This window comes from Rhincodon typus, chromosome 11 (genome assembly GCF_021869965.1).
Source record: "Rhincodon typus isolate 14 chromosome 11, sRhiTyp1.1, whole genome shotgun sequence".
Classification (NCBI taxonomy): domain Eukaryota; kingdom Metazoa; phylum Chordata; class Chondrichthyes; order Orectolobiformes; family Rhincodontidae; genus Rhincodon; species Rhincodon typus.
The window spans coordinates 46,619,502-46,646,802 of NC_063342.1; the positions used below are offsets into that span (position 1 = coordinate 46,619,502).

The 27,301-nt window shown below is 38.3% G+C and overlaps 1 protein-coding gene across 1 annotated transcript in view; it reads right to left on the reverse strand.

Moving 5' to 3' along the window:
- LOC109919904 (limbic system associated membrane protein) overlaps window positions 1-27,301 on the reverse strand; it is a 724,553-nt gene that overhangs the window by 36,776 nt on the left and 660,476 nt on the right. Inside the window, exon 8 of the mRNA XM_048602931.1 lies at window positions 389-424. Coding sequence (XP_048458888.1) covers window positions 389-424 — 36 coding nt within the window. The remainder of the gene's footprint in view (window positions 1-388; window positions 425-27,301) is intronic.

Below are 27,301 nucleotides of genomic sequence, written 5' to 3' on the forward strand. Positions count from 1 at the left end.
ACTCCCAACTTAAGAAATGCATTTATGCTTCAAAGGCGCAAGTCCTTTGATGCAGCTCAGTTGCTAATCTTTCCAACCAGTTTCACCAAATTTGAAACACTGCAGTTTCCATGGACACGGCACTACTTCCTGAGATTTTCAATCGATTTCTTTGAATCACTTCACATCAGACCCTAGTGAAAAAAGCATTTCAATGGGACAGCCTTAAAGCAGCATTTTCCATTTCAAGTAGCGAGTTCATCCACACTGCTTATCATTTACATAAATAACATGACACCATGCAATCTGTACAGTCAGTACTCTCATTAAAATAGCATGAAGGACACTTGATTCTAAATATTCCCAAAAGGATATCTTGTTTGGCAGAGAAAAGTGCCCAGATACTGACCTCTTTTTTCTGAGTGCACAGTGGTTTCTATTTGCTCTAAAAGAAGAAACATAAAGATTACATTTATATGGAAAATTTGTTTTCAGAATTAGTGGAGAGCTTGTGTTTGACCTTAAGTGGTAGGGATATACTGCCATCTGCTGGGAAAGGGATGATACTACCCAACATAAAACACAATTAAAACTGAATACAATCCGGTCTTTAATCCCCTTATAATACATCATTTTCATATCAATGCCAAAAATGTTAGATAAACAAGTCTGAAACTATGGACCTAATTTATAATCCTGGTGTATTCACATATACATGTCTGCAAATGGGAAATCACAGAATAAAAATGATGTGACTTCAAATAAAATTATAAATATAAACCAACATACAGGAAAAGAAGATGTGCTGCTGACTTACTCCATCATGATACTGACTTTATTTTATCAATTAAAATGAGATTTTTTCAACTCCTTCCACTTGTCAATAATGTGTTTTTAGATTGTTCATTTATTTCACTATTTTTCTTTGTTCATTCCTTTTTTTCAGATATTGTTTCCCATCATGTGGTTCTCAATGTCCTTTAGGGAAGGAAACTGCCATCCTTACCCAGTTTGGCCTACATGTGACTCCAGACCCACAACAATGTGGTTGACTCTTAACTGCCCCTCTGGGCAATTAGGGATGGGCAATAAATGCTGCCGAGCCAGCGACACCCTCAGCCCATGAACGAATAAAGAAAAAAGACTCTAAATTAATCTGACATCCTTAATCTTTTTCCTGCCACCATTACAGTATCTCATCATCCCTAGAATTTTATTTCCCACTTTCAATATTAATACCACTCTTGTTAATCATTGTGTTCTTTGTTTAACTCTTTTACATAACCTCTTTCATTTACTTCCTATACTGCCATTTCCCTATATTCTCTGTTATGTTAGCTGACATCTTTGAAATTTCTTAAGCTTTATCTTTCTCCAGATAGACAATCAAGCCTTGGAATTTCCTGTTCTTGCCTTCTCTATCTTTCATCTCTGTGTCTGTGAACTGGCCAATATATACACTGCTATCATGACAGGAATGTCACTTCCTAAAAAGAAGCAATCAATAAATTGAATGAGGTGGTGTAAAATAGAGGAACGGAGAATTCAGAAAGTCTTAAAGATGAGGAAATGTTGGAGAAAGGAAAAAAAAAGTTATGTCATATTTAGTGACTAGCGAGACATGTCGTTCCACAGTTCTATCAGTTGACGCTGGTAATCCAGTCAACAGCTCGTTCTGACAATGCAGCAACAGAGCACAGCGTAGATAAATAACTAAAATGGAACGAGGGATTTGGTTTATAAATACTGGAATACATAATTATACGGCAAACTGTGCTTTTATTAACAGAGTAACCAAGGTAATGGATGTCCTTAACAAAGCCAGTTGTCAGCTATATTACAAATGCAGCTCAGGATTTCACTAGCAAAAATCTCCTATGGTGTACAATACTGTGCAAAGTTTAGAGATAAACATCAAGCGGTGATAAGCAATAGCATGTAAAAAGAATGCAATGGCTGACTAAATCAGATTATTAGTGTATATTAGGTCAGTGAAGTGACATTATCAACGATACCATTCACCAAATCATGTGAAAATAGAACGCTGTTCATTCCATCTTGCAATTGCTAAGGAGTATATCACGGTGTGATTGGAGATCACACCAGTTCAGAGAAGAAGGAGAACTTCAAAGATCGTTTGATAGAGACCTATTTATCTCCCAGTGATCAGATTCACAGTTAACTTGGAAAAGAACAAGAAGCAGCTCCCTTGCCCAATTTTAGCTGAGAAATAGTGAGTGTTACAGAAACTATTTATCACAAAGGCAAAAGGAACTAAATTAAAACAAAGCATAACCTGTTCTAAATTCAGCACAAGTATATTGGCCAATGACTGGCCCATTTGACACTGTGTCATGAAATCGCGAGTTAAGGTTTTGTCAATCTTTTTACCTTTGATCTCCTAGTCTGATAGCAGCCCTGTTTGGAAATGCTAAGTGGAAAGGTAACCACTGTTTACAGACAACAGGTTCGGGAAATTGTCAAGGCAACCATCATGATTTTCCTCCCTTGCTTTTGGCAATGACTGATTCATTGAAACCCTGACTATGGGTCAGCATCACAGCCTGTGTGCAGACAGCACAAGGCAAAAGAATGGAAAATAAAAACAAAAATGCAATGAAGGGAAGTGTTGTACTAAAAGAGGGATCAATAATCAATATAAAGAAAGCAAATCAGATTTGTATAATGATAAAAAGTTTCAACCAGTGCTGCTTTCTCACTCATTAAACCGCAGTACACCGTTTTTTTTCCCTTAGATGGTTTCATAACTGAGTGACAGATGATATTGAATGAAAAACTTAACAGGACAAAGAAATGTGGAGGTACTGGGGCTATAATGAGTACATTGTGATTCTTGGAGTGCTATGTTAATGATATAACTCAAAATTAGTTGGTGAGCGGCCCATAATAATTTTTGTTTCAAATGGGATCCCAGGAAAGAACTTCAGGGGTCCTCAAACTGATGTGTGATTGGTATTTTTAAAATTATCTCAAGGGAGGTTGGGGTCACTAGTTAGTCCAGCGCTTGTTGCTCATCCCTAATTGACCTTGAAAAGTAAATGGGTAAACCACCTACTTGAAATCCTGCAGTTCATCTGGTGCAGATACTTCAGAGTGCTGTTAGGTAGGAATTTCCAGGATTGTAACCCAGTGACAGTGAAAGATCAGTGATATAGTTTCAAATCAGGATGGTGTGCGGCTTGGAGGGGAATTGGCAGATGGTGGTGTTCGCATGCACCTTGTCTCTCTAGGGGGTAGACATCACAATTTAAGGAGGGGTTGTTAAAGTCACCCTGACAAAGTGCTGCAGTTCGTCTTGTCAATGATCGACACTGCTGAGATTGTACACCATCAGCTGAGGGATTAAAGTGTTAGATTGGTACCGATGATGCATTTTTCACAGATCACAGAATCCCCACAGTGTGGAAACAGGCCAATTGACCCAACATCCACACTGTCCCTCCGAAGAGCATCCCACCACAACTCATTCCCCTACCCCTGCATTTCTCCATGTCTAACCCACCTAACCTAAACATCCCTGGTCACTATGGACAATTTAGCATGGTCAATCCACCTATCCTGCACATCTTTGGACTGTGGGAAGAAACCGGAGCACCCAAAGGAAACACATGCAGACACAGGGAGAATGTGCAAACTCTGCACAAGCAGTTGCCCGAGGTTGGAATCGAACCCTGGTCCCTCACGCTGTGAGGCAGCAGTGCTGCCCTTTTCTACGCCAGTGCTGAGCTCGTCAAGTGTTGTTTGAACGATTGGAGAATAGTACAGTGTACTTGTTCTTAAAACTGACAAACTGTGGTCACAGATACAAATTAACTTTTGGTAGAAGATGTTCCACAAAATTTTAACATTTTTTAATGTTGGGACCTTCCCGATATGGATATCAAATTAGAGTATGGATTAAACTATTAACATTTTACAACTATTAAACTTGGGAAATAATTAAAATCGGGCATTCACGTATTGAACATGTCAACTTACTATGTGACCAATCAAATAAGCAGAGCCACAAATCCATTCAAGTGGTTGGTTATTTTACATTTGAAATGGGAGCACTGCTTATTCAGATAATACAAGAGAAAGACTGGGAGTGACTGCCCTTGAGATCAAAGCAGCTTTTCACCGAGTAAGTCATCAAAGAGCCCAAATAAAACTGGATTCAACAGAAATTGGGGGGAATTCTCATCAAGATAAGTGGAAAGTATTCCATCACACTCCTGACTTGTGACACATACCTGGTAACAGGATTTGTGAGTCAAGAGGTGAATTACTCACCTCAGAATTACCAGTCTCTGATCTGCCGTTTTAGCTGCAGATTTAAATGGTTGACTCAGGTCAGTTGCTGAGTAACGATGACAATCAGGATTTTGAAGTGTGAGATTCAGCAATGGAAATGCCATTGCATATCAAAGGCAGATGGTTAAGTTTTCTTTTATCGGAAACATTTATTGCCTGATACTTGTTTCACATGAATGGTACTTGTGACTTATCAGCCTATGGTTGAAAGTTGTCCAGATCTTCCTGCATTTGGACATGGACTGCTTCAGTATCTGAGGAGTTGCAAATGATACAGAACGTTGCAGAATCATCAGCAAACATCCCCATTTTAGCCAAATAATAGAAGAAGTTACATTGAGGATGAGGCTGAAAATAGTTGTGTCTTGGAATTTAATCTGAAGAACCCCCATAGTCTTGTTCTTGGATTAAGTTGATTGACATCACAACCATAACTTTTTGCTAGAAATAGCTCTGACCAGTGGAGAACTTCCCCCAAATCCCCCACAAGGGCAGTCACTCCCGGTCTTTCTTTTGCCAAAACATTGAATGTATACAAAAGACGACTAGATATAGCACTTGGGCAAATGGGATCACATGGAGAGAAAGCAGGATTAGGCTGCTGAGTTGGACAATCAGCCATGATAGTGAAAAATGGCGGAGCAGGCTCGAAGGCCGAATGGCTTCCTCTTGCTCCTATCTTCTCTGTTTCTGTGTTTGTCTATTATCTGAGTAAGCAGTGCTCTCATTTTAGACATAAAAATAACCAACCACTTGAATGGATTTGTGGCTCTGCTTATTTGATTGGTCAAATAATAAGTTGACACATTCAATTTGTGAATGCCCAATTTTAATTATTTGCCAAGTATAATAGTTGCAAAATGTTCATATTTTAACCTGCACTCCAATTTAATATCCATATCGGGAAGGTCCCAACACTAAAAAATGTTAAAATTTTGTAGAACATCTTCGACTAAAAGTTAATCTGTACCTGTGACCACAGTTTGTCTGTCGGTTTTAAGAACAAATATACTGTACTATTCTCCAATGATACATGTCACTGTATTTGAGGTCACTATATACTCTCAAATTCTATGAAATGAGCTGAAGCAACTCAGGATGTCATGCTCTTTGTACGAGCATGGATGATGTTTTGTCTTCATACTACAGCCCATAGGTGCATACTGCCAGCTCTCCATATGCTCCAAATAGGAACACATTGCTCAGAAATAACAAGAAGTCAGAACATAGCTTTCCTGTTTCAAGCAAGAAAAATATGTTGGTAAAAAACCTCTCAAGTTAAAGTGAAGGCATAAAAGAACAATGCAATCTGTATCTACTTTTCATAGCAATAAATTAGGAAAAGACCATCACTGTACTTTTATTCTACAATAACATGATAAAACCTGTACGGTGGGATGTCGCTGTGAGTTAATTTTCCATATTTCGCTTTCTCTGTAAAGGAGAGCATAGACCCGGAACTGTGGCTTTAACTGCACAATTACAGTTGGAAAAGAATCAGCAACACTCACCTGGATGTCAGAAATTTACTGCTTGTAGGGCTGCTTTGTACCGTTTAGAACTACAAGTGGGACTGACTGCATGATCTGTGATTAATGCCATTGCAATATTTGTTCTTGCACACTGTTATTCATTTGGGATGAAGATTTCAGTGTTAAGCAAAATTGCTTACAGGCATGAGTGGAATGTAATGCCCCACAGTGGTACATTTGAAGGCAAAGGGTATTTGATCTGGCGGTAGGGACACTGCCACCTTCCCACCGATTCCTGAGAAGGCTTTTGTAAGACTTTCCCCTCCCCGGATGCCAAATGAGGACCTTTAATGGCCAATTAAGCCAAGGGTGATGCAGGGCTTTCACCAGTTCTCCAACTGGTGGGCAAAACCTCTGTTGCAAACACTAATGTCCCATTTGTCTGCCTGAATTCCACAGTTCAGCTGTCAATTATACAATTATGCATGGCTATATGAACCATCTCTCCTGGCACAATGGATATATCAACCCTCTCTCCTGGACCCTGCCACTGAACCACCTCTACCCTGATTAATTCCATGAAGGAAAGGCCTGCAAATGGCTTTCCCAGCCTGCTACCAATTGAGGCCCTTATGTGGACATTCATGCCACATCCTGCAGTACCTACCATTAGATCATGGCAAGCAGGCCATTGCCACACCAGGGGAATGAGTGAGCTGGTTCTTTGTGATGTTCGTATAGGTCTTTCCATCTGGAATTCCTGTTGCTGAGATGCTTTTAGTTCATGCGACTTAGCTCAGTATCATTTACAGAATTCTGACCGTGATTGCTCATCTGTGGATTACCTATTCATTCAAATAGTTTTACACGAAGGGCACACAATTTTCAGTCAGTTCCAGAAATGACTTATTCTGTAGTTTTCTCTAAGTTCCTCCTAGCTGCAGGTTCTGACGTCCATTCTATGTTGGACTGTATTGGTATCAATTTCCCTTATCTTTTTGATTTCAATCTGGCAATTTGTCCTTTTCCTTGCAGTTTTTGATTCTTTATCATTGAGCTGGGTATGTTTTCTTAAAATTTATTTTCCCATTTGGATACAAAGTTAGCTAAGTGACAGGAAACAGAAAGGCGTACATTTGTTTTTCAGATTGAAAGATGTTAAAAATTGATATTCCTCAGGATGTGGTACTGGGAACATTGAAATTGCTTTTATATTATTGCTACATATTTATGTCCTTGTTCTTTAAAGAAGGAAAAAAACAGAAAATCAATTTCTATCTCTCTGAAGACAATGTTTAATTTTGCATGGCTTCAGAAAATTGTGCCTTGCCTTGTCTCTGAATTGTTGTGATACAATTGCTTAATTTTGAGTAAATCTCTATCTAAGGTGCTTAGCTCGTGAAAGATATCATCTGGCATGGCACTTCCTCTGTAAACTCAATGTTCTTCACTGACAGTCGTAACAATTTTACACCTCCATTTTCTCCAGCAGTTTACTTATTCCTCAGATACAGGAAAGCATTCAAGTACGAAGACCTATTAATTCCAGTTTTCAAATGTATGTTAATTGATGACAACTCTTATTAATGTTTCTGAATATGAGAGGTAGAAAATAAGAATAAACACCTTGTCTCTCACAATTAACATTGAATTCTTGCTCATATTTATGAATAACTACATTCTAGAATTAAACTTCTATTTAAAACAAAATACTTTTACTGGTGCTTCTTAGTCAAGATAGGTGGCAGCCCTATTTCTTTGACAGTGTATCATCAGGTGGAGCAGTCACTTGGAATGGAAGGGTGCAAATAATCATACTGGCATACATTAGTGGAGGTTATTCCAATGAGATTGTACAAAGGCCTTATCTATGTAAAGATGACCATTTAAAACTCTTGATGTGGAACTCTTTTATGTCGACATAAAGGTGTGGACATGGTTAAAAATAAGAAGAATATCAAAAAGTAGATTATTTATTGTTTCATAGGATATGGATGTCAGATACTATGGTCCAAGCATAGTAAGTTAAAAAATGAGAAAAGGCTGTAACAAGTGGGCAATAAATTATAAGTGCAATTCCTGTCACCAAAAAAGGCACTTACATGCCAAAAGCTGACGATCTATAGAAGACAATGAGCAAATCTTCATTCATGTGGACTTCATTGTATGCAAACATGAATTTGTCTTTCCAGTATGAAGGCAAATGTATTATTTAATTCAGAACATTTGTATGACAAACTAAAATATGATCTGCCACAACAGTGATTAGCTCTGAATTTTCAACTATATTAGGAAGGCTTCTGTGAATATTCCTCATGAGCTGGAGAGTTACCATCTGTGTCTCCTGAAAAGTGTTGAGGAAGCAGTCAAGCATCTGCTGAGAGTGGCAAGATTTTTTTTGCATGACAAATGTAAGCAGTTCCCCGTTTTCTGGTTCAGGAACAAAGTTACCTACGGTCCACAACAGATTGTAATTAGCATTCAAATTTTTTGTGTGATTCCCGTTTATCATAACCATCTCAAAATCAATTCACTGGGACTGTGGCCAGTGCAAGAACTTAATGTCAGCCAACTCATGGTTGTGCTTTTTGACTAGTTGTTTTGAAACTAAGTTAATTGTTTTGCCAGGAACTATGCAAATAGAATTTTACAATTCAGGTGAAGGTGTCTTGTGATTTCTAACTGTTCTTTCTCTCTAAAGACATTGTGACAATTGTAGGGCTTTAAGAGGTGTATTTTGTCCTTTTTTGTTTTGAAGACAGGTTTTGAGCCATCGGTGATGAGCTATCTCTTGCAAGCCAATAAAGTAAACAGCTTGTGAGACCTTGGGTATTTTGTTAACGTTGGAACAATAGATGCACCATGAATGGGTGGAGTCAGGCTCTGACAGAACCAGGGTTTTAGTTTAGCTTTCAGTAGTTGTTGGAGTGTTGAAGCTGATTGTGAAGCAGCTACATCTCTCAGTGTTACAGGTAAAAGCTTGCGTACTCTCTCTGCTGCGAGAACACATGTGAGAGGAAGGGTCACCGGACCCGAAACGTTAACTCTGATTTTTTCATCACAGATGCTGCCAGACCTGCTGAGCTTTTCCAGCAACTTCTGTTTTAGTTGCATGTGAGACAATCTGTTTTGCTGACTTTACCTTTGCCAAGGGGGTGTTTATGGTGTGTTACCATTTCAGAATAGTTGCTGTTTAGTAGTTAAATAACCTATTATTTTTTAAGTTTTCAAACAGAGTTGAAATTATACCAATTCTTCTTTCTTTTATTTGCATTTTAACTGTAGGGTAAGAATAAAGTGTGTTTTGCGTAGAGCCGAGTAGTGTAATCGTTCGAAGTACATCTGGAACACAACACCTTACACTTTCCTTTAAATAAGATAAATGTTAGGATCTAGCTATCTCCTTGATATTTTTGAACAGGGTTTAGTCTGGTCCATAAAACATCCTGATCATAACATCTTGGATTACGAGTTTTGACAGACCTTCCAAGATTCATTAGCAGAAGATGCACTTGCAGGATGATTTTAGTTGTAAATGGGTCTCCACTTCACTTCAATGCTGAAATTCTTATTTGTCTTGGTGATTTCAAATATTAATGTTTTTTCATAGTCAGTTCATTTATTAAGCATAAGAGGAGAAAATAGGAATTTTAAAGCTCTTAACCACTTGGACCTTCACATGTCCTGAACCTTTTCCGCTAACATTGAAGCTTGAATGTAGCACCATTGTCAAGTTGAAAATATCTCCCTTGTTTTGGAGTACATCAAAGTATAGATTGTTGGCCTATTAGTCTTCAAACAGATTCAACATCTGAATTCTCATTCTGAAGGTCAGGAGAACGTCACTTTTGTATACATCAATATTAGCTTTATCTGCTGCACGCAGGTAATGTTTGCCTTTGCAGTGGAACTTGTTACTTCGCCAAGAAATTATTCTTTATCTGCGCATCTGCAATATTTGTCAACTTTGTTGAAAATTTTGATGGGCTGACAAAAGCTGACTTTTAGTACTTTAACATTATTTTATGAAATATTCTGCTGGAATTACAGTGAGAAATCTCCATAACCAGCACCATGTAGTAACTATTACTATGTTCGGTAATATAGGCAACATGTCCAGAAGTAAATATGCTCGATACTGCGTAGACCTTGGAATTCTACACAGTATCAATCAACTAGCACTTGAGAATTTCCTATGCTACATTACTGATATAAACTTTGAATTCATTCTCAAAATAGAGGGAATGCGGAGCAATGAATTCCACCAGGAGTATGCTTAGCTGTTCACAGTTAACTAACCAACATCTTAATTAATTAAAAATAGCGTGAAATGGAGCCAATGATCTTTTCTTTAAGATGGAAAGCTGAATCGTGTCAACATTCATCGAACTGAAGGTCGATGAAATATATTTTCTGTTATCTCACATGCTTGAAGTCCTCCCTGCATGTCTCGGAAGGAAAGTATTCCTCAATTCAAAGCTTCTATCATGAAGGTTAGCAGATTAAGACTCCTTACAAATAGACAGTACATTTTTACTCTTGTCACAAAATAATGGAAAAATCAAAGTGTGTCATTAACTTGTAGTGGGGACCTTGCCAGATTAGATCCATCATTGAAATCAAGCCCATGATATTTTGTAGGAAAAATGGTGCAGGGAAGCACCAGATTTGGGAAAATGAATAACTTAATGTGACCAAAAAAGGCTCTGTTCTGTTCAAGCTTTACCTTAAGAAGTAATTAAAACCATTGAGCTGTGAAAAAATATTAATCCTTCTAAATCAAACAGAAAGAATGTTTCAAAGAAACTGTTGGGTCCTGCATTTTTGCCCAAAATCACACAACACTATCAGGTAGCTAATTATTTTAAGGATTTTTTTTGCTGAAAGAAACTTTTCAGACAATAATTATCAGGCGTAATTTCTAGTACAGAAGAAGTGATGAAAGACAAAGAAATAAGACAAAAATAACTGAAGAAGAAATAACTAATCAATGACAGCTAATAGTGTGGCACAGGAGGATTATGATGACAAAAATATTTATTTTAGGATGAGATTTACCAATTAAGATGAATTTCCTTAAAGGAGGGAGATGCAAAACACTGGATGCTACAAATCTGAAACAAAAATAGAAAATGCTGGAAGTGCTCAGCATATCTGGAAGCCTCCTTGCACAGAGAAACAGAGTTAACCAAGACCTGGGAGGTTAAATCTGATTTTCTATCCCTCGGTAATGCCTGATTTGTTAAGCATTTTCAGCATTTTCTGATTTTATTCTTTACAGATAGGTTTTAACCAATAATGATCAGAAAAATGAGTATTGCCCATTCTTGGTATTTGTAATTTTTTAAATATTATTTTACTGAAAAAGGTATCTGTTGTGTCTATTTTTACAGATGTCGGATCAGACATATAAAGGTATTGATATATTTGTTTGTAGAAGATTAAGTCAGAAGTTCTTTTTTAGCAATAGATAGTTCTGAAAATAAACAGCAGGTTGATCACCATCAGTAAACATAAAATGTAGGTTAATATTTCAGAAAAAAATCTTTATCTGAACTTGCCATTTGCCAGTTATAGGATCTGCCGTATATTTTCAAGTGTCTTCTGTTCCATTTTGTGTATTTAGCACTTGTATCTCTTGTGCCTAGTGTTCTTAGATTTACAAAGAGTGCCATCCAGTGATGTCACCTTGTCACAACACGCTGCCTGTTTTGTATGACTTGGAAATTTGGAATTGCTGTAAACACTTCAATTGCCTATTTTCATTGGTGCAAAAAATCACCCACTTTAGCATTCAACAAGTTAAAAATCATTGGCAATAATGAACAGTCAGTTCTTCTTCCGATGTCATGAGATCCCTTATCAAATGAATATGACTGTCCCTCAACTGTGCCACAGAGTCTTTGAAGCAAACCGCTCATATCCTGCTTCAACAGCTGAGCAGCTGTGGAATAGTAAATTAAGCACATTTTGAACAGCAATTTTTTTGGAGATACAGTATTGCATTTACAATATTGCATCTACCTATTGCATTTCAGATTCCTTTATGCAAACTCACCGATCTCATAGGTTATCAATTTGACTTATTTAAATACTCCAGTTGATTTTAAACAACACATTACAGGAGCTCAATTGATGAATCTACTTTAGGGATTCAGTAACCATTACGGCCACAGCAATAGCTCCAACCCTGATGCTACAAATTGGTTGCTGGTTGCATACTGTCTTGTATCCTTGTTCATTGATCATTTACATTTTCTTTTAAAGTGATATATATACATGCTTCTTTCAAATTGAAGATTATATTACATAGATTGAGTTAAAACTGCATGCACATTAATGTGGTTGAAAAAGCTAACTCTATAAAAGATAAATTGTTGTTAAGAGTCTTTCTCAGGTATAAGAGGTTTTCTATTACTCCAGGACTTGTGATGGTATTCTGTTCTGGATATCTCAACTTATCACTTTGTTGTTCTAACTCCTGGGTACTTTGGCATCCTGTATTTTATGGAGATGTTGATTGAAATCATGGAAGACCGTCATGAAAATATATTCATTTTGGAACATGACTGGATACAATTGGAATGCTGGTTGTTTAAACGATTGTACAATTCCTGAGCTGGCTTCTCCTTCTCCTTAAAATCCTTTTATTCAATGTTGTGGCCTCATACGATCCAGGCTCACTGCATACTTCAGATACTTCTGAAGATAAGCAGATTCCCTGAGTAGAATACCTCTTCCAGAATTTTATCCTATATTCATTCCAGGCAGTTCAGCACCTACATATCGGTAGTATTCCATCTTCATTCTCCTTTATTATTTGAGAAGCTTTTTGTGTATTCCTGAGAATTTGGGCAGGTGACAGCTTGACAAACATGTCAAACCTGTCTCCTGAATATAATTTCTGCTGCTAGTAGTAAGTGCAATTCTAAGGATGGCTCCATCAATTGGAACATAGCAATACAAAGATGTATGATACAAAGAGATATTCCGTCTCGGGAGCCTACAGCCCAATGGCCTAAACATGGAATTCACCAGTTTTAAAATCTCCCCAGCCCCGGCCTCAACCCATGACCAACCCTCCCTCTCAGCCCCACCTCCTTGACCTGACACAACCTGTCCATCTTCTCTCCCACCTATCCACCCCTCCCACCTCACTGACCAGTCCTCACCACTCCCTACCTGTACTCACCTATCACCATCCCACCTACCTTCCCCAGCCCCACCCCTCCTCTATTTATTGCAGAGCTCCCTTCCCCTCCCCATTTCTGAAGAAGGGTCCTGACCCGAAACTTCAACTTTCCTGCTCCTCTGATGCTGCCTGGCCTGCTGTGTCCCTCCAGCTCAACACTGTGTTATCTCTGACTCCAGCATCTGCAGTTCTTGCTATCTCTGTAGTGGTGAGGATTGATGACTCAGAAGATTGAAACTGAGGTCTTCACTTTTCTTTAATAAAACTTTAATTGTTCGTATGCCCTGTCTCTTAGACTTTCTATTTACTCAAAGATAGCAAGGCAAACTGGAACCATCAAACAAAGTCATAGGCATTTTCAAATTTCTGGAATTGCTCGTTTGAAAATTGAGGCTCATTTTCTGGCATTATACTGTCCAGGATCTAATGTGTGGAATAAGTTCTCTTGAAGGGTTGATGATTGCTTTTGTTGTAATATTATGCAAATAATACACTTCAATCCATCTTGAAAAGTAATCAATAACAACACAAATTTTTCAAATTCAAAGAATTTCATTCTCAGGTATTGATGAAAAAGAGGTTTTAACGGCTCCTGTTGTGCTTGGTTATTGACAACACAAGGAATATGATTGGAAACCATTACTTCTGTAGAGTGAATGGTACCTCACCAACAGACTAACTGTTGCATCCTTGTATGACGCCTTGTAAATATCCTTATTGAACTCTTTGAAGAATATCAAGTCAAAGGATTTGTGGTGTTACTAATGTTCCATTGAAGACTACTAAGTCAGCAATGATGGGGAGGTGATGCACTGTTCAACATACTAGTCAGGTGTGCGGCCTGGTCATTTTTCCAGATATTATTTCTGGATTTGAAAACATTCTTCATCACATTTTTGGGCTTGCCTTATCTCTTGCAATTTCCTTTTGGTAACTAGTAAGTGCTGAACAATTAATGATTTGAATGCTTCAACCACTGCAGTGAAGTTGAAGTCTTCTTGTTCATTTTCATTTGATAGAATTCTTGAGAGTGCATCCACTGAGGTTTGGTATTTTTTCTGTACATAATTAGCAATAAATTCATATTTCATGAGTTCCAATCTGAACTGCTATATTCAGCATGACATCTTGGCAATATCTTTCATGTTCAGAATAGAGACCAATGGTTTTAAATATAATACAATAAAACAGAACATAATTCTATGTTTTTATATGCTCATGTTCCTGCCAATGCTTCTTTCTCTATCATCGTGTAGCATTATCCTATCTCAGTTAGATTTCTAGATTTGAAATGACACTGCTCCCAGTCCTGTTAATGGAGTATATATTGTGACCTTTGCCAGTAAGTGAGAATAGTGTGCAGGTTATAGTTTGTTCAGATTTTTGAAGAGATTATAAATTGTTTAATCTTTTTAGAAGTGTTTTGCTGGTCCAAATTCCAGCATTATTATCAATCCTGTCTCAAAAGCTATCTCGACTGCCTTGGCCAAAGTTAGTGGAACATTCCCACTTGTCTCACATACCAAGGAATTTCTGAAGTTTTGAGGCATCCTAAGGTGACAGAAACACACTCATAACTTTCATTTTTTGTGGTTTGACTGAAAGTTCTGTGCCTTCAACAATGAGTCCAATAAATGTAATTGTGCCTTTGGAGAACTCATTGTTTTTTATTAAGTATTAACCTGTGGTTTCGAAGACTCGTTGGACTTCTCTGACTCTTTATCATGCTTCTCTCTCATGAATCTAATTTTAATATGTTTTTTTCAAGTGCATAGTACAACATTGAATATTTCTAGTATATTGAGCATCAGTCTCTCAAAGTTTTCTGGAAATGATGTGACTCCAAAACAATAGTTTCCACAGGGTGCTATAAGTATATTCAGAAATCTGGATTCTTCAGCCACTGGTAATTTCCAACATTCCAGCAATTTGGTAGATAGGTGCTCTTGGCGCATTTTGCTTAGCTTTTGTCCAGTGAGGCCTTTGGATGGGCCATATGTCCCATTGCTTTGCTTAACTGAGTTTATTAAATGCAGATCATTATAAGACCATCCAGCTTCAAAAACATAACCATTCATGAACACCACCCTGTTCGCACATGACCAGTGAGATAATCCCTTGTTGAGGCAGGTTTACCTATTTTAACTTTAATGTTGTCAAAGACTGACTAAAGAACTTTCTTTCTAATGAATAAACAAATTGGTTTAGCATCGTCTTATAGCGATGCCTTGGTTTTTAATTTTCCCAACTCTGAGAAAATTTTTGGGAACTCCATTTTAAATTCATTTGTGTTCTCAGTATCAGCTGCTTCATCAACCTAATTGATTAATCTCAGACTTAGACAGTCTTTACTTCGTTGAGAATCCTCTGAAGTTTGAATGATACAGAGAGGTTCAAGGTTTTCTTATCTTTTATCTTCAGCTTTGTCATGTTTTAGCTTTTTACTTTTAATGCAGTTCCTCTGGTACCTTTCAGTTGAATCTCTGAGGGTTGCATAGAAATTTGGATGAACCTTTTCACTTGGTTTTACAGTCCCAAAACTCCAGTACCTGCATTTTACAAATTCCCTGGGTTGTGTGCCACTTCTAAGTTAATACCCAAAAATATACATTTTCAAAGTCATTTATTTCACTTAGGAAGGTTCTAGTCTGGTCTTTTGATTCTTCAACTTCTTGTTATTCATGATGCTTTATGAATTTCCCCATTTTTGGGTCGGTCATCTGCACTCTGGAACAACTGATAGCTTTTGAGTGGCCGATTTTACCACAGTTGTAACACTAGGCTACTCTGCCGGACACTCCTCACTTGTGTGTAGCTTGTTACTGCAACACCAGAGGCATTTAAAAACAGGGTTTGGCAGCTTTTCCCTGCTTTGGCAAGTATTCCTTGGCCTTTGTGGCCCACAAACTGAGTTGCCTCATTCAATTTATTCTACACACGTTTACTTTACCTGTACATGAATGCCTGATTCTGAGTTCCATTTGTCTCACAATTTGAACCTTTTCCTCTCATTTTCAACTGTCCCTAGCTTGGAAGAGGTTTGATAATGTCTTGTCTACAACTCAGGCAATGATCCATTATGGATCAACTCATCTTTTTAAAGTGCCATTAACAGAGTTCTCTGCTGGCCTGTAGGTTCCATTGAGAAACAAATCCATGCTTGCACCAGGCCTTTGTTTTTGTCCAATAAACTTAGCCTCCTTTACAATTGAATACCAACAAGTTCTGAAGCTTGAGTCAAATGATTGTATTACATCTTCTTAAGAACCTGCAATCTCCTCAATACACTGCTTTGTTAACATGACATTAGTCATCCACAGCTCTTTTTTTTCCAGATTTGCTAACCTGCTCAGTGTGTCTAAAGTAACCATTTTGATGCCTGGTTTGTAATGAATATCAAATCATATCCCTGTATTTTTTCATCAGAAGTTATTATGGTCAGATAGTGCACTCATCAATGTATTACATCTAATCATTGCCAAGGGCAACTTCCACAATGAATTCTTTACTTGTGGAACCTTGTGATACCAAAAACCAAAAAGAGCATTTTATTCTCTATATCTAAATAAGGGGATTGCATTTACAATCTACTTTTGGAGCCAATTGCCACTCATGTTCTATCTTGCATAATTGCAGCCCTGACCATTTTAGAGATATGTCAACTTCAAATTGTGTCACTTTTCCTAGGCTGTAGTATTTTAAGACACAGATTTCTTTTGATAAAGTCTTTTTAAATGACTTGGACACATTTTGATGGTCCTCCAGCCTTATATATGGGATGTCCTTCCTTAACAATTCTATGTGATTCTGTGGTAAATGATGAATATTTATTTCAGAAATACGAGTGAAGCATGGGTCTATTGAGAGGGAGGAACAGTACTTATTAATAATATTAGTAAAAAATAGTGCGAGAGAAATTAATCAGACCGAAAGGTGATCAATCCCCGATGCCTGACAATCTCCATACAAGGGCATTAAAGGAGGTAGCAATGGAAATAATGAATGTGCTTGTTATCACCTTCCAAATTCTGTAAATTCTGGAACAGTCCCAGTAGATTGGAGGGTATAAAATGTAACACCACTATTTCAAAAAGAAGGGTGGGAAAAGGGCAGGAATTATAGCCTGTTTAGCATAATTACAATTGTAGGAAAAATGAAGGAGTATATCACAAAGGATGTGATAACAAGACACAAAGAAAATACCAACAAGATTACACAAGATCACCATGGATCTATGAAAGGGAAATCATATTCGACAAAGCTCTTGGAGATTTTTGAGGGTATAACAAATAGAATAGGTGAGGGCGAACCAATGGATGTGGTGTATTTGGATTTTCAAAAACCTTTTCATAAAATCTGATATACAATGTTATTATGCAAAATAAATGCACGTAAGTGTTAATGTTCTGGCATGGATTGAGAATTGGTTACCAGACAGGAAACAGGCAGAAGGAATAAATAGAAAATGAATCATTGACAAGAGGGATATTACCCAAATTAGTGTTTGGACCCTGGCTATTCACAATATATATTGATGATTTGTACAAGGGAATTAATTGCAATATTTCCAAGTTTGCTGATGACATAAGAAAACTAGATGTAAGTATGAGTGCTCAGGGGGCTTCAGGGTGATTTAGATAAGTTGACTGGGCAGACAAATGCATGAAGAGATGCAAAATATTGTGATTAAATGTGGACTTGTCCACTTCAGCAGGAAAAACAGAAAAGTAGAATATTATTTAAACGGTAACAGATTGATAAATGTTAATGTATAAGGAGTTGGTGTCTGAAAAAAAACTGGTCACTGAAAGCAAGCATGCAGATCCAGCAAGCATTTCGGATCACAAATGGTACATCAGCCCTCATTGCAAGAGGGTTTGAGTGCAAGAGCAAGGAGGTCTCACTGCTGTGAGGGGCCTTGCTGAAACCACAGCTGGAATATAGTGTACCCTTTTGGTGTCCTTACTTATGAAAAGATAAGCCTGCTGTAGAAGGAGTTCAGGGAAGGTTCACCAGACTGATTCCTGGGAAGGTAGGCTTGTCTTATGAAGAGAGGTTGAGTTGGCTGGGCCCGTATTCCACTGAATTTAGAAGAATGAGATGAAATCTCATTGAATCATATAAACCTCTGATAAAGGCTGGACAGACTGGATGCAGGGTTGATGTTTCTCATGACCAAGGAGTCCATAACAAGGGGTCACAGGTTCAAGCATTGTGCGTTGAGATGAGGAGAAATGCTTGCATTCAGAGGCTGACAAACCTGTGGAAATCTCCACCACAGAACGGTGTGGAGGCCAAGCCGTTTAATATATTTAAGATGAGATAAAAATAGATTTCTCGGAGCAAAAGGTGTGAAGGGGTATGGAGAGAAAGTGTAAGTATGGACTTGAGATAGAGGATCAGACATGGTTGTGATGAATAGTAGAATGGGCCTGATGGACCACATGGGTTACTCCTGCTCCTATGTTTCTAACTGGTGAAATTCGGTATCCGCGGTCTAAGAAGTTAAATGAATCCGAGGTGCGTCCACAAGCCTTCCTTGTCTCAGGTAAAGTCACAGGTAAGTACATTTTTGAGTTTGCCTGAACAAACAGAGCCAAAAATAAGTTAATCTGGCCTATACTGACCTGACATTTCCGGCTACTGAAAATAAGTCTTTCATAACATGCTGCCACCATCACTGAATATAAAAAAACATCTCTATGGTTTTTCCACATGTGATCACCGTAATATCATTGGTAAGACCTACTCAACCAGGAACATTTTCTGTAATTCTGTCCACATGTTTCTTGGACAAACCCTGATTCATGAATAAAGCAAAGGTAATCTCTGCAATCAATATGTTCCGAATGGTAACCTGGAAATAGTGATTTCTTAACATCAGTCTGTTAAATTAACCAAACAACACCCCACATTTGGGACTTAATTTGAGAAGACTCCAGCTGCTGTGAAGTTGGAATTCAATTTCTCTCACATTGGTATTTCTCGCGAGTGAAATTTAGATATCATAGACCTAAGTACGTCTAAATTTTGTGAGTTTTTTTCAGTATATGTGATAGAGTTGCCCCATTTCTTTGTGCTGTCACATACAACAAATAATGCTTTCTCTTCTGTGTATTCCAACTCACGTGTATTTGCACACTGCACTTTCTCAGAAGGCAGATTGATAAAATTGTACATATTCTACTGTAAAATTGCATCTTTATAGTGTCACCTCTGAAATTTTCTCAATGCGTCCTTCCTTGGCTTCTTTTGGTGCACTTAGCAATTTCATGTCACAATGTTGAATTCTGCACACACTGCTAACTCTGCTATTGCTGATATGCTCATATCCACTGCAGAACACATGCAATTTCGATACATTCTTGCGGTAAAATGAGTGACCATTATTTGCTGTTTGACTGCCAAAGGTTATATCACTGACTCTCCATAATCCAGACACCGGTGCTTTTGGACTTTGATTGTTAAGATTTCTTCACCTAATCTTCACCCTGGTGCGTCCTGTCGTTAACCTCAAATGTGTCCTTCTGTTTATGTTATTTATGGAGCATGTCCTGTGGTCAGTGCGGATATGCTGCACACACAATAAGATACAACCAAATGAAAGTAACCTAAAACCCCTTGTAATGGTGAGCTGAATGGCCTTTTACTCCAATGCTTTGTTAAGGTTTTGGAACACAGGATGGCTTCATAGTAGGCACGCAAGGTTATATTTCACCAACAACTTGCTCACTGCATCAAATGCATTTCAGTGCTGTTTTCCAGCAATATTTCTGCCATTCTTAGCAAGATGTCAGTGGTGTGACATTTCTTTTTCTCTAAAAGATCTCTTTGCAAGATTTCAGTCAGCTTTGAGGTTATAACTAACACCATTATCCGTTCAGACAGCTCAGCTTCCAATAAGTCGTAGTCGCTCTCTTCATCAGTGCACTAGGTGACAACTGATCGATTGATTCATGTGATTGTTGTCTGTAGGCCATAAGCTCCAATCGGTGAACTTTTAATCTCCCTTTTACACAATGTTGATCTTCCAGCATGTTCCACAGCATAAGAAGATCCTTCTGATTCTCTCCAGACAGTCCTAAATGTTCAGTTTATGCAACTCGTTGTTCCCAGTTGCTAATTTTATTCTCACTGTTTGTTTATCCAGTCTTATGACAGATAAATCCAAAAAGCATAATTCCTTCCGTTGGTTGGAAAAACCTAAATTCAGATTCAATTTCTTTAGACTTCCAAATTATGCTGGGCAATTTGGTAATCACCTTCCCAATGTTCCGTGCCTTTCACACACACTTCTGACTTGCAGGAGGCTGCAACCTCTCTAATCAGTGGGCAGATTCAGCAGTGCTGTCGGATTTCATTTTCTTATTTAATCAATTTTTCTAATCAAACTGTTCAGAGATGTTATTACACACCTCTAGAGCAGGTCGGACTTGAACCCAGGCCTCCTGAACCAGGGGTTGGAACACTTAAACTGCGCCACAAGAGGGCACCACTCCTGTCAAATTGAATTGATTTTTCAATCATTTTCACCTGTTCTGGTAAATAGGAATTGAATTATAGCTTGTTGAATCATGGCCAGTAAAATACTGTGCTGTCACCACATTTATCCTTTGTACATTTCTGTGTTTTAAGTGCAAGATGCAATTTACACTCAGGTCAAATAAACAAATGTTAGAACTTGCAAGGTAAAGTAAACTCAGGCTGACAGTTTTTTTGATTTCAAGACACAACTATTTTTTAAATTAGTTTACTTTTGTAACTTAAGTATGTCACATGCACATGTATATTATATATGTCTCCATTACTTTGAGATCTACTTTTGTTAATAGTTTAATGTAATGATACCTTGAAACAATCCATGTTGGATAGATTCAACAGAGCCACAATTCTTGGTAATGTGTTTATTTCTTTTGGCTAACAAAAGAAAGCAATTGTCTTTTCAAATTGATTTTCATTAGTTAATGAATGTTTCTTTGAACCAAAAGGTCCTGAAGGAATTTGAAAATTTCAAGAACATTTTGATGCATCAGTGGAACATTTGGGATGATATTAATTACTATGAGGTGATATTACACACGCAGACACATAAATTACTCTCGTGGTTCATTATCTAGATGGAGAACTATAAAGTTCAATGAAGAGGATCAAACTGTAATGAAAGAGATGATCCCATAACTAACTGACATTCAATCAGATGATAGCGGAGATTGTCAGGAGTTACTGAAGATAAAAAGTGATATCAGTAAAATGGCCATTTTTATAGAAACTATCCCTAAATTGACACACTCTGTCTGGCTAATTTGATTGATCATGTGCTGTCCATGCACTGGCAAACTCATTAGCGTTCAGGATACCTGTGATCACCTACAGTGGGTAGTGGTGAGCAAGGGTTAATGAGCCATAACTCTTAGCAGCTCAAAATGCAGACATTGCAAGCTGGTGTTTAGATGCGATCCAACTGGAAACCATTGTTATCTTGTACTTATTATGATAAAAAAAAAAGTTTCTGTGAAATTTGTAAAATAAACTTGCATCTGGAATGGACATATAGCTAATTGAGACTAATAGACTTACAGATTGGCCCTTTTAAACATTGTCAATAATTGTAATTGAGGATTCTTGTGGCATTGTAGTCGTGTTGCTACCTCTGAGCCAGGATGCCATCAAGGTCCATCTGCGCCAGAAATGTATAAAAACATCTCTGAGCAGGTTGATCCCGAAAATATCGACATCTTGGTTCTTTCAAAATTTGCATATTCTCTTAAAGTGATACTTCAAAATTAACCTGCTATTTGAATACACACTAAATATGAATCATGTGCACTCAACAATCCTAGAAAGTCTACTGTGTAAATGAAGTCAAGAATTTTTAAAATATCATTTTTAAAGATTCACAATTACTTAGTATAGATTATGGAATTAAGAATCCTCCTTTCAACTTCACAGCTCTCCTTTGGTTTTGGAGCAAGTTGTTGTCAGTTCTCAGGTCACAGTCAACAGTACCACGTTAGTCATCTTGGAAGGCAGGTTCTCAATGGCAACCCGATGATGGCTTTGCTTCATATTTATTCTTCCTGTTGTAGACAGATAATTGGTGTCTGCATTATGCCTTTGCAGTAAAGTGAAACTGTCATCAGAGTACGGAATCCAGCCAACATCTTCCTTCATGACGTTAGTACTAATGTTAAATAATGCTGCAGTTTGTTTTCCATTGCAATGGTTGCTATGTTTTACTTTGAAGATTCCTTATTAATTAATTAATTACCACATACGACCACTGCCTCACAGGATAGGGCACCACAGCAGTGCTCAGCCTTCTTGTTCCATTGCTTCCTTTTCTTTTAATTCTCAATTTTTAGGAAATGCTTGAATGTAGCAGTGTAAGCAAAACTTGTGATTAATTTGCACATGGTGAAAACTGCAGAAGCTTCTCAAATACTTGTACTTCATATAGGAAGTGTAGCTAGAAAGCTCAGTTCAAAATGTCAGCTTGAAAAACAAATGACTGCAACTTGTGGGACTTGTGAAACAGTGTGGGAAAAGCTGGAATGATAGAAGAGATTTCCCTGCTGAATTTTCTCTTGTTCCTCGTGGTGCATTGACTGATCTCTGTTCAGATCTATCCTTCCAGCTGCCACATGAAGCAGTGATGGTTGAGCACTCATGAGGTACAAAACTGTAGGCAAAAGCTGGCACCTGCAGCACAGAGTATTACCAGTCTACGAGAATCATCTCGTTCAACGTAACTTCAAAAGCTGCTCAATTACTTTTCAGCTACAGAGCAGGACTGATAAAAGCTTGTGACCTGAAAAAAAAGTCCGTTTTTATTGTAGAATAAATACTGGTAAATGGAGTGATATAAGTAGAAGACAACTTGAAAATTAGAAGGGATGATAGTTTTTATCTTTTCACATCTCACTAAAGTTAAGGTCAAATAACCCATGAATGCCTCCAAGAGTCAGAATATGTGCGTTTTCTACATTATTTGTCAGAATATGAAAATACGTAAAAAAGGATTCTTGTTGGTTCATGGAATGGGCACCAATCAGGAGTACTAATTTTCTATGACTTTATGCAAATATACTGAATGCTGAAACTTCAAAACAAAATGGTTCAGATTTTCTAAGGACTGGCAATCATGCACAGATTGCCACTTTTTTTTTCAATAGAGACCTGGCTGCGCTCTTTTGACAGGAGATTTTGATCAGCATTCCTTCAGAAATGCAGAGCTGTACTCCTGTTCTGACAGGTCCCGCACAATGCAGAACAGTCAGGGGAAGACAAACCATGCCTACCAAACGTTCCCCCCACCCCAAACCCCCCTCCTCCCCCAGGTGACGGGGTGTGTTTGGTCCTTGGTGTGTGTGTGTGTGTGGGCACATGGGCTCCCAGGTTGAGATGAAGTTGTCAGATTAGAATATGGAAGGGGTAGAGGTGTCATTGAGGATGTGTATGTGAAGTTTGAGAGTGCTAAGTTGTGAGTCTGTTAAATAGTCATTCACCAGGTACACCTGATACTTACTAGTCTAACTTTTTTTGACTGACAATTTACTTACGTGGAGCAGAACACTCCAAATTCTCACTTCACTACACTTCTCTACACTTCTCAGGTAATTCCTCTCAGGTCTGTGATGATGGGGATTCCAAGGAGTCCCCATGTGCAACTCCCACCTACATTTCAGAAACATTTATCTGGTCATTGGAAAATCCAAGCTTTTTGTTCCATTTAACTTTCTATTGTTGGTGAATGTTCCGCTAATGTTAGACTTTGTTTTCCATTTGTTTGGTTGCTGATTTGCTCATTTGTAAGCACTACTTTTGAATCAGAGTCAGTGCTAGTCTAAAAAATGAGCCTAGCTCATTCAACAGAACCATATAGAGAGTAATTATCATTTTCTTCATCAGTGAACCTTATTTTTTATTTAGCTCCTTCTGGTGCTTGATGTTCCTGTTTTGCTTTGTTTACTGTGTGGAAAATGCCGGGAAAAAATGCAACCTACAGCAAACACTAGGTCACTTGCAGAGGTGGTTTTCAGTCGGTGTAGTATTGTTGTACTCTTGATGCACCTGTTATGGTTAACCCATAAATATTTTGTCATTTATCACCAACATACTTGATTTTATTTTTAAACTTCTGCAATAAATTTGATCATTCTCTTCCATGTCCACTGCTTTCTGTCATATGATCGAGTGCTGACTGCTCTATTGTGATGCAAGCATATGCTATAGATATTAATATCACATTAGGCTATTATGAAAAAGTGAAAGGATAATTAAGGAATGGTAAATTTATCTTGTACTCAGGTGTAAGATTGCATTAGAGATGGTTAGTAAGTATTTAGCTTCTGATTTTATCCAGGAAGAGTAAAAATGGGACTGTCAAGTATCTGAGAAAAATGTTGAAAACTCCATTGTAAACTCAAAGGAATTTTTTTTACGAAATTTGTAATTAGACTCAAAATTAAAAATATCACTAGACTATTGCATATTGCAGTGAACAGATAGTGGACCAACTAATAAGTTTTCCAAACAGTAAAATGGATCAGTAGATTGAGAAGTGTCACATAACCCTGTTAGAAAAGGGATAATGGATAAGCCAGGAAATTAGAAATCAATCAATTACTGTGTGTCTAACATGGTTGCATGTAAACTTCTACATGTGCATAACACATCACATGTATACATATTTCTCGTAGTGTATCTGGAAAATAAAAGAACACAGAACAATAATTATTCACTCCTTGACTACAACACTGAGGTTCTGCTACTGCTTTCAGTTTCTCCTGTAGAAGAATTGCTGTCATAATATGAAACACCCATCTGTCTCACAAATCCACTTGAAGCTCATCCATAACCACTCTGTGACATCATTCTTCCAGCTATGACCTATCTGTGTTTTGAAAATCACGTTCCCAACTAACTAAATAACATTGGATTTCCTTGCCTAACAAGAATCTTTCCATCACCTCCTTAAAGCTATTCAATGACTCCTCCTTCACCACTTTCTGAAGCATAACCCTGAAAGAGAAAACATTTTCCCGTCATCCGTGTACTAAAAGGGAGGCCCCCAATTTTGAAACAGAATCCCCACCTCTAGATTCATTCACAAAGGAAACATTCTTTCCACATTCACCTCATCAAGAACTTTCAGGGTCTTATATACTTCCACCACTCAAGAGAAGATGCTGGGGAAGCAGAAAGTTCTGAAGCTGAAAAAGTCACCCAGATCAGATGAATTACAACCGAGTTCTGAAGGAAATAGCTGAGGAGATTGTAGAGGCATTCATGGTGATCTTTCAGGAATCACTGGAGTCAGGGAGGGTCCCAGTGGACGAGAAAATGTTTATTGTAACACCTCTATTTAAGAAGGGAGGGAAGCAGAAGGCAGGAAATCATAAGCCAGTGAGCCTGACCTCAATCATTGATAAGATTTTAGAGTCCATTATTAAAGACAAGATTGCAGAGTACTTGTGAGTGCATGGCAAAATAGGGCTTTATCAAGTGGAGGTAAATGGAAAAGCCCTGGGGAAAATTGATGCACAGAGAGATCTGGGTGTTCAGGTCCATTGTACGCTGAAGGTGGCAACGCAGGTCGATAGAATGGTCAAGAAGGCATACGGCATGCTTTCAATCATCATATGGGGTATTGAGTACAAGAATTGGCAGGTCATGTTACAGTTGGACTTTGGTTCGACCACATTTGGAATACTGCGTACAGTTCTGGTCGCCACATTACCAAAAGGATGTGGATGCTTTGGAGAGGTGCAGAGGAGGTTCACCAGGATGTTGCCTGGTATGGAGGGTGCTAGATATGAAGACAGGTTGAGTAGATTAGGATTATTTACATTAGAAAGATGGAGGTTGAGGGGGGACCTGATTGAGGTCTACAAAATCATGAGAGGTATAGACACGGTGGATAGCAAGAAGCTTTTTCCCAGAGTGGGGGACTCAATTACCAGGGGTCATGATTTCAAGGTGAGAGGGGAAAAGTTTAAGGGAGATATGTGTGGGAAGTTCTTTACACAGAGGGTGGTGCGTGCCTGGAACACGTTGCCAGCAGAGGTGGTAGAGGCGGGCAAAATAGCGTCATTTCAGATGTATCTAGACAGATACATGAATGGGCAGGGAGCAGAGGGAGACAGATCCTTGGAAAATAGGCGACAGGTTTAGATAGAGGATCTGGATCAGCGCAGGCTTGGCAGGCCGAAGGGCCTGTTCCTGTGCTGTAATTTTCTTTGTTCTTTGTTTGTTCTTTGAGGTCATGCCTGACAAATCTGACAGAATACTTTGAAGAAGTTACAAGCAAATTATACAAAGTAGAGACAGTGCATGTGATCTATTTGGACTTCCAGAAGGCCTTTGACAAGGTTCTGCACAGGAGACTGCTAAATAAGATAAGAGCCCATGGTGTTAGGGACAAAGTACTGGCATAGATAAGGATTGACTGACTGGCAGAAGGCAGAAAGTGGGGTTAAAGGGGCCTTTTTCAGGATGGCAGCTGATGATTATTGAAGTTCCATAAGGGTTGGTGTTGGGATCATAATTATTCGTGATATATATTAATGATCTGTACAAAGGAACTGAGGGCATCATTTCTAAGTTTGCAGATGACACAAAATATAGGTAGAAGGACAGATGGTGTTCAAGAAATGGGAGGCTGCAGAAGGACTTTGACGGTCTGGAAGAATGGGAAAAGAAGTGGCAGGGGTAGTATGATATGGGAAAGTGTGACCTTATGCACTTTGGTAGAAAGAATAGAGGCATAGACAATTTTATAACTGGGGAAAGACTTTGGAAATCTGAAGCACCAAGGACCTTGGGAGTCCTAATTCAGGATTCCCTTAAAGTTCACGTGCAGGTTCATTTGGCAGTTAGGAAGGCAAATGCAGTGCGAATATTCATTTCGAGAGGGCTAGAATACAATAGCAGAGATGTACTGCTGAGTCTGCATTAGGCTCTGGCCAGACCATATTTAGAATATTGTGAGCAGTTTTGGGCCCCATATCTAAGGAAGGATATGCTGGAAGGACTCCAGAAGAGGTTACAAGAATGATCCAAGGGATAAGGGGTTTGTCATTAAGGAGTGGTTAAGGATTCTGAGTCGCTAATAGATGGAGTTTAGAAGGAGGGATCTGATAGCAACTGATAGAATACTAAGAGGCGTAGATGGAGTCAACATGGAGAAGATGTTTCCACCAGTAGATGAGACTAGGACTGAGGTCACTGCCTCAGTGTGAAGGGATGACCCTTTAGACTGAGATGAGGAGGAATTTCTTCGGCCAGAGGGTGGTGAATCTGTGGAACTTATTGCCACCGAAGGCTGCAGCGGCCAAGTCATTGA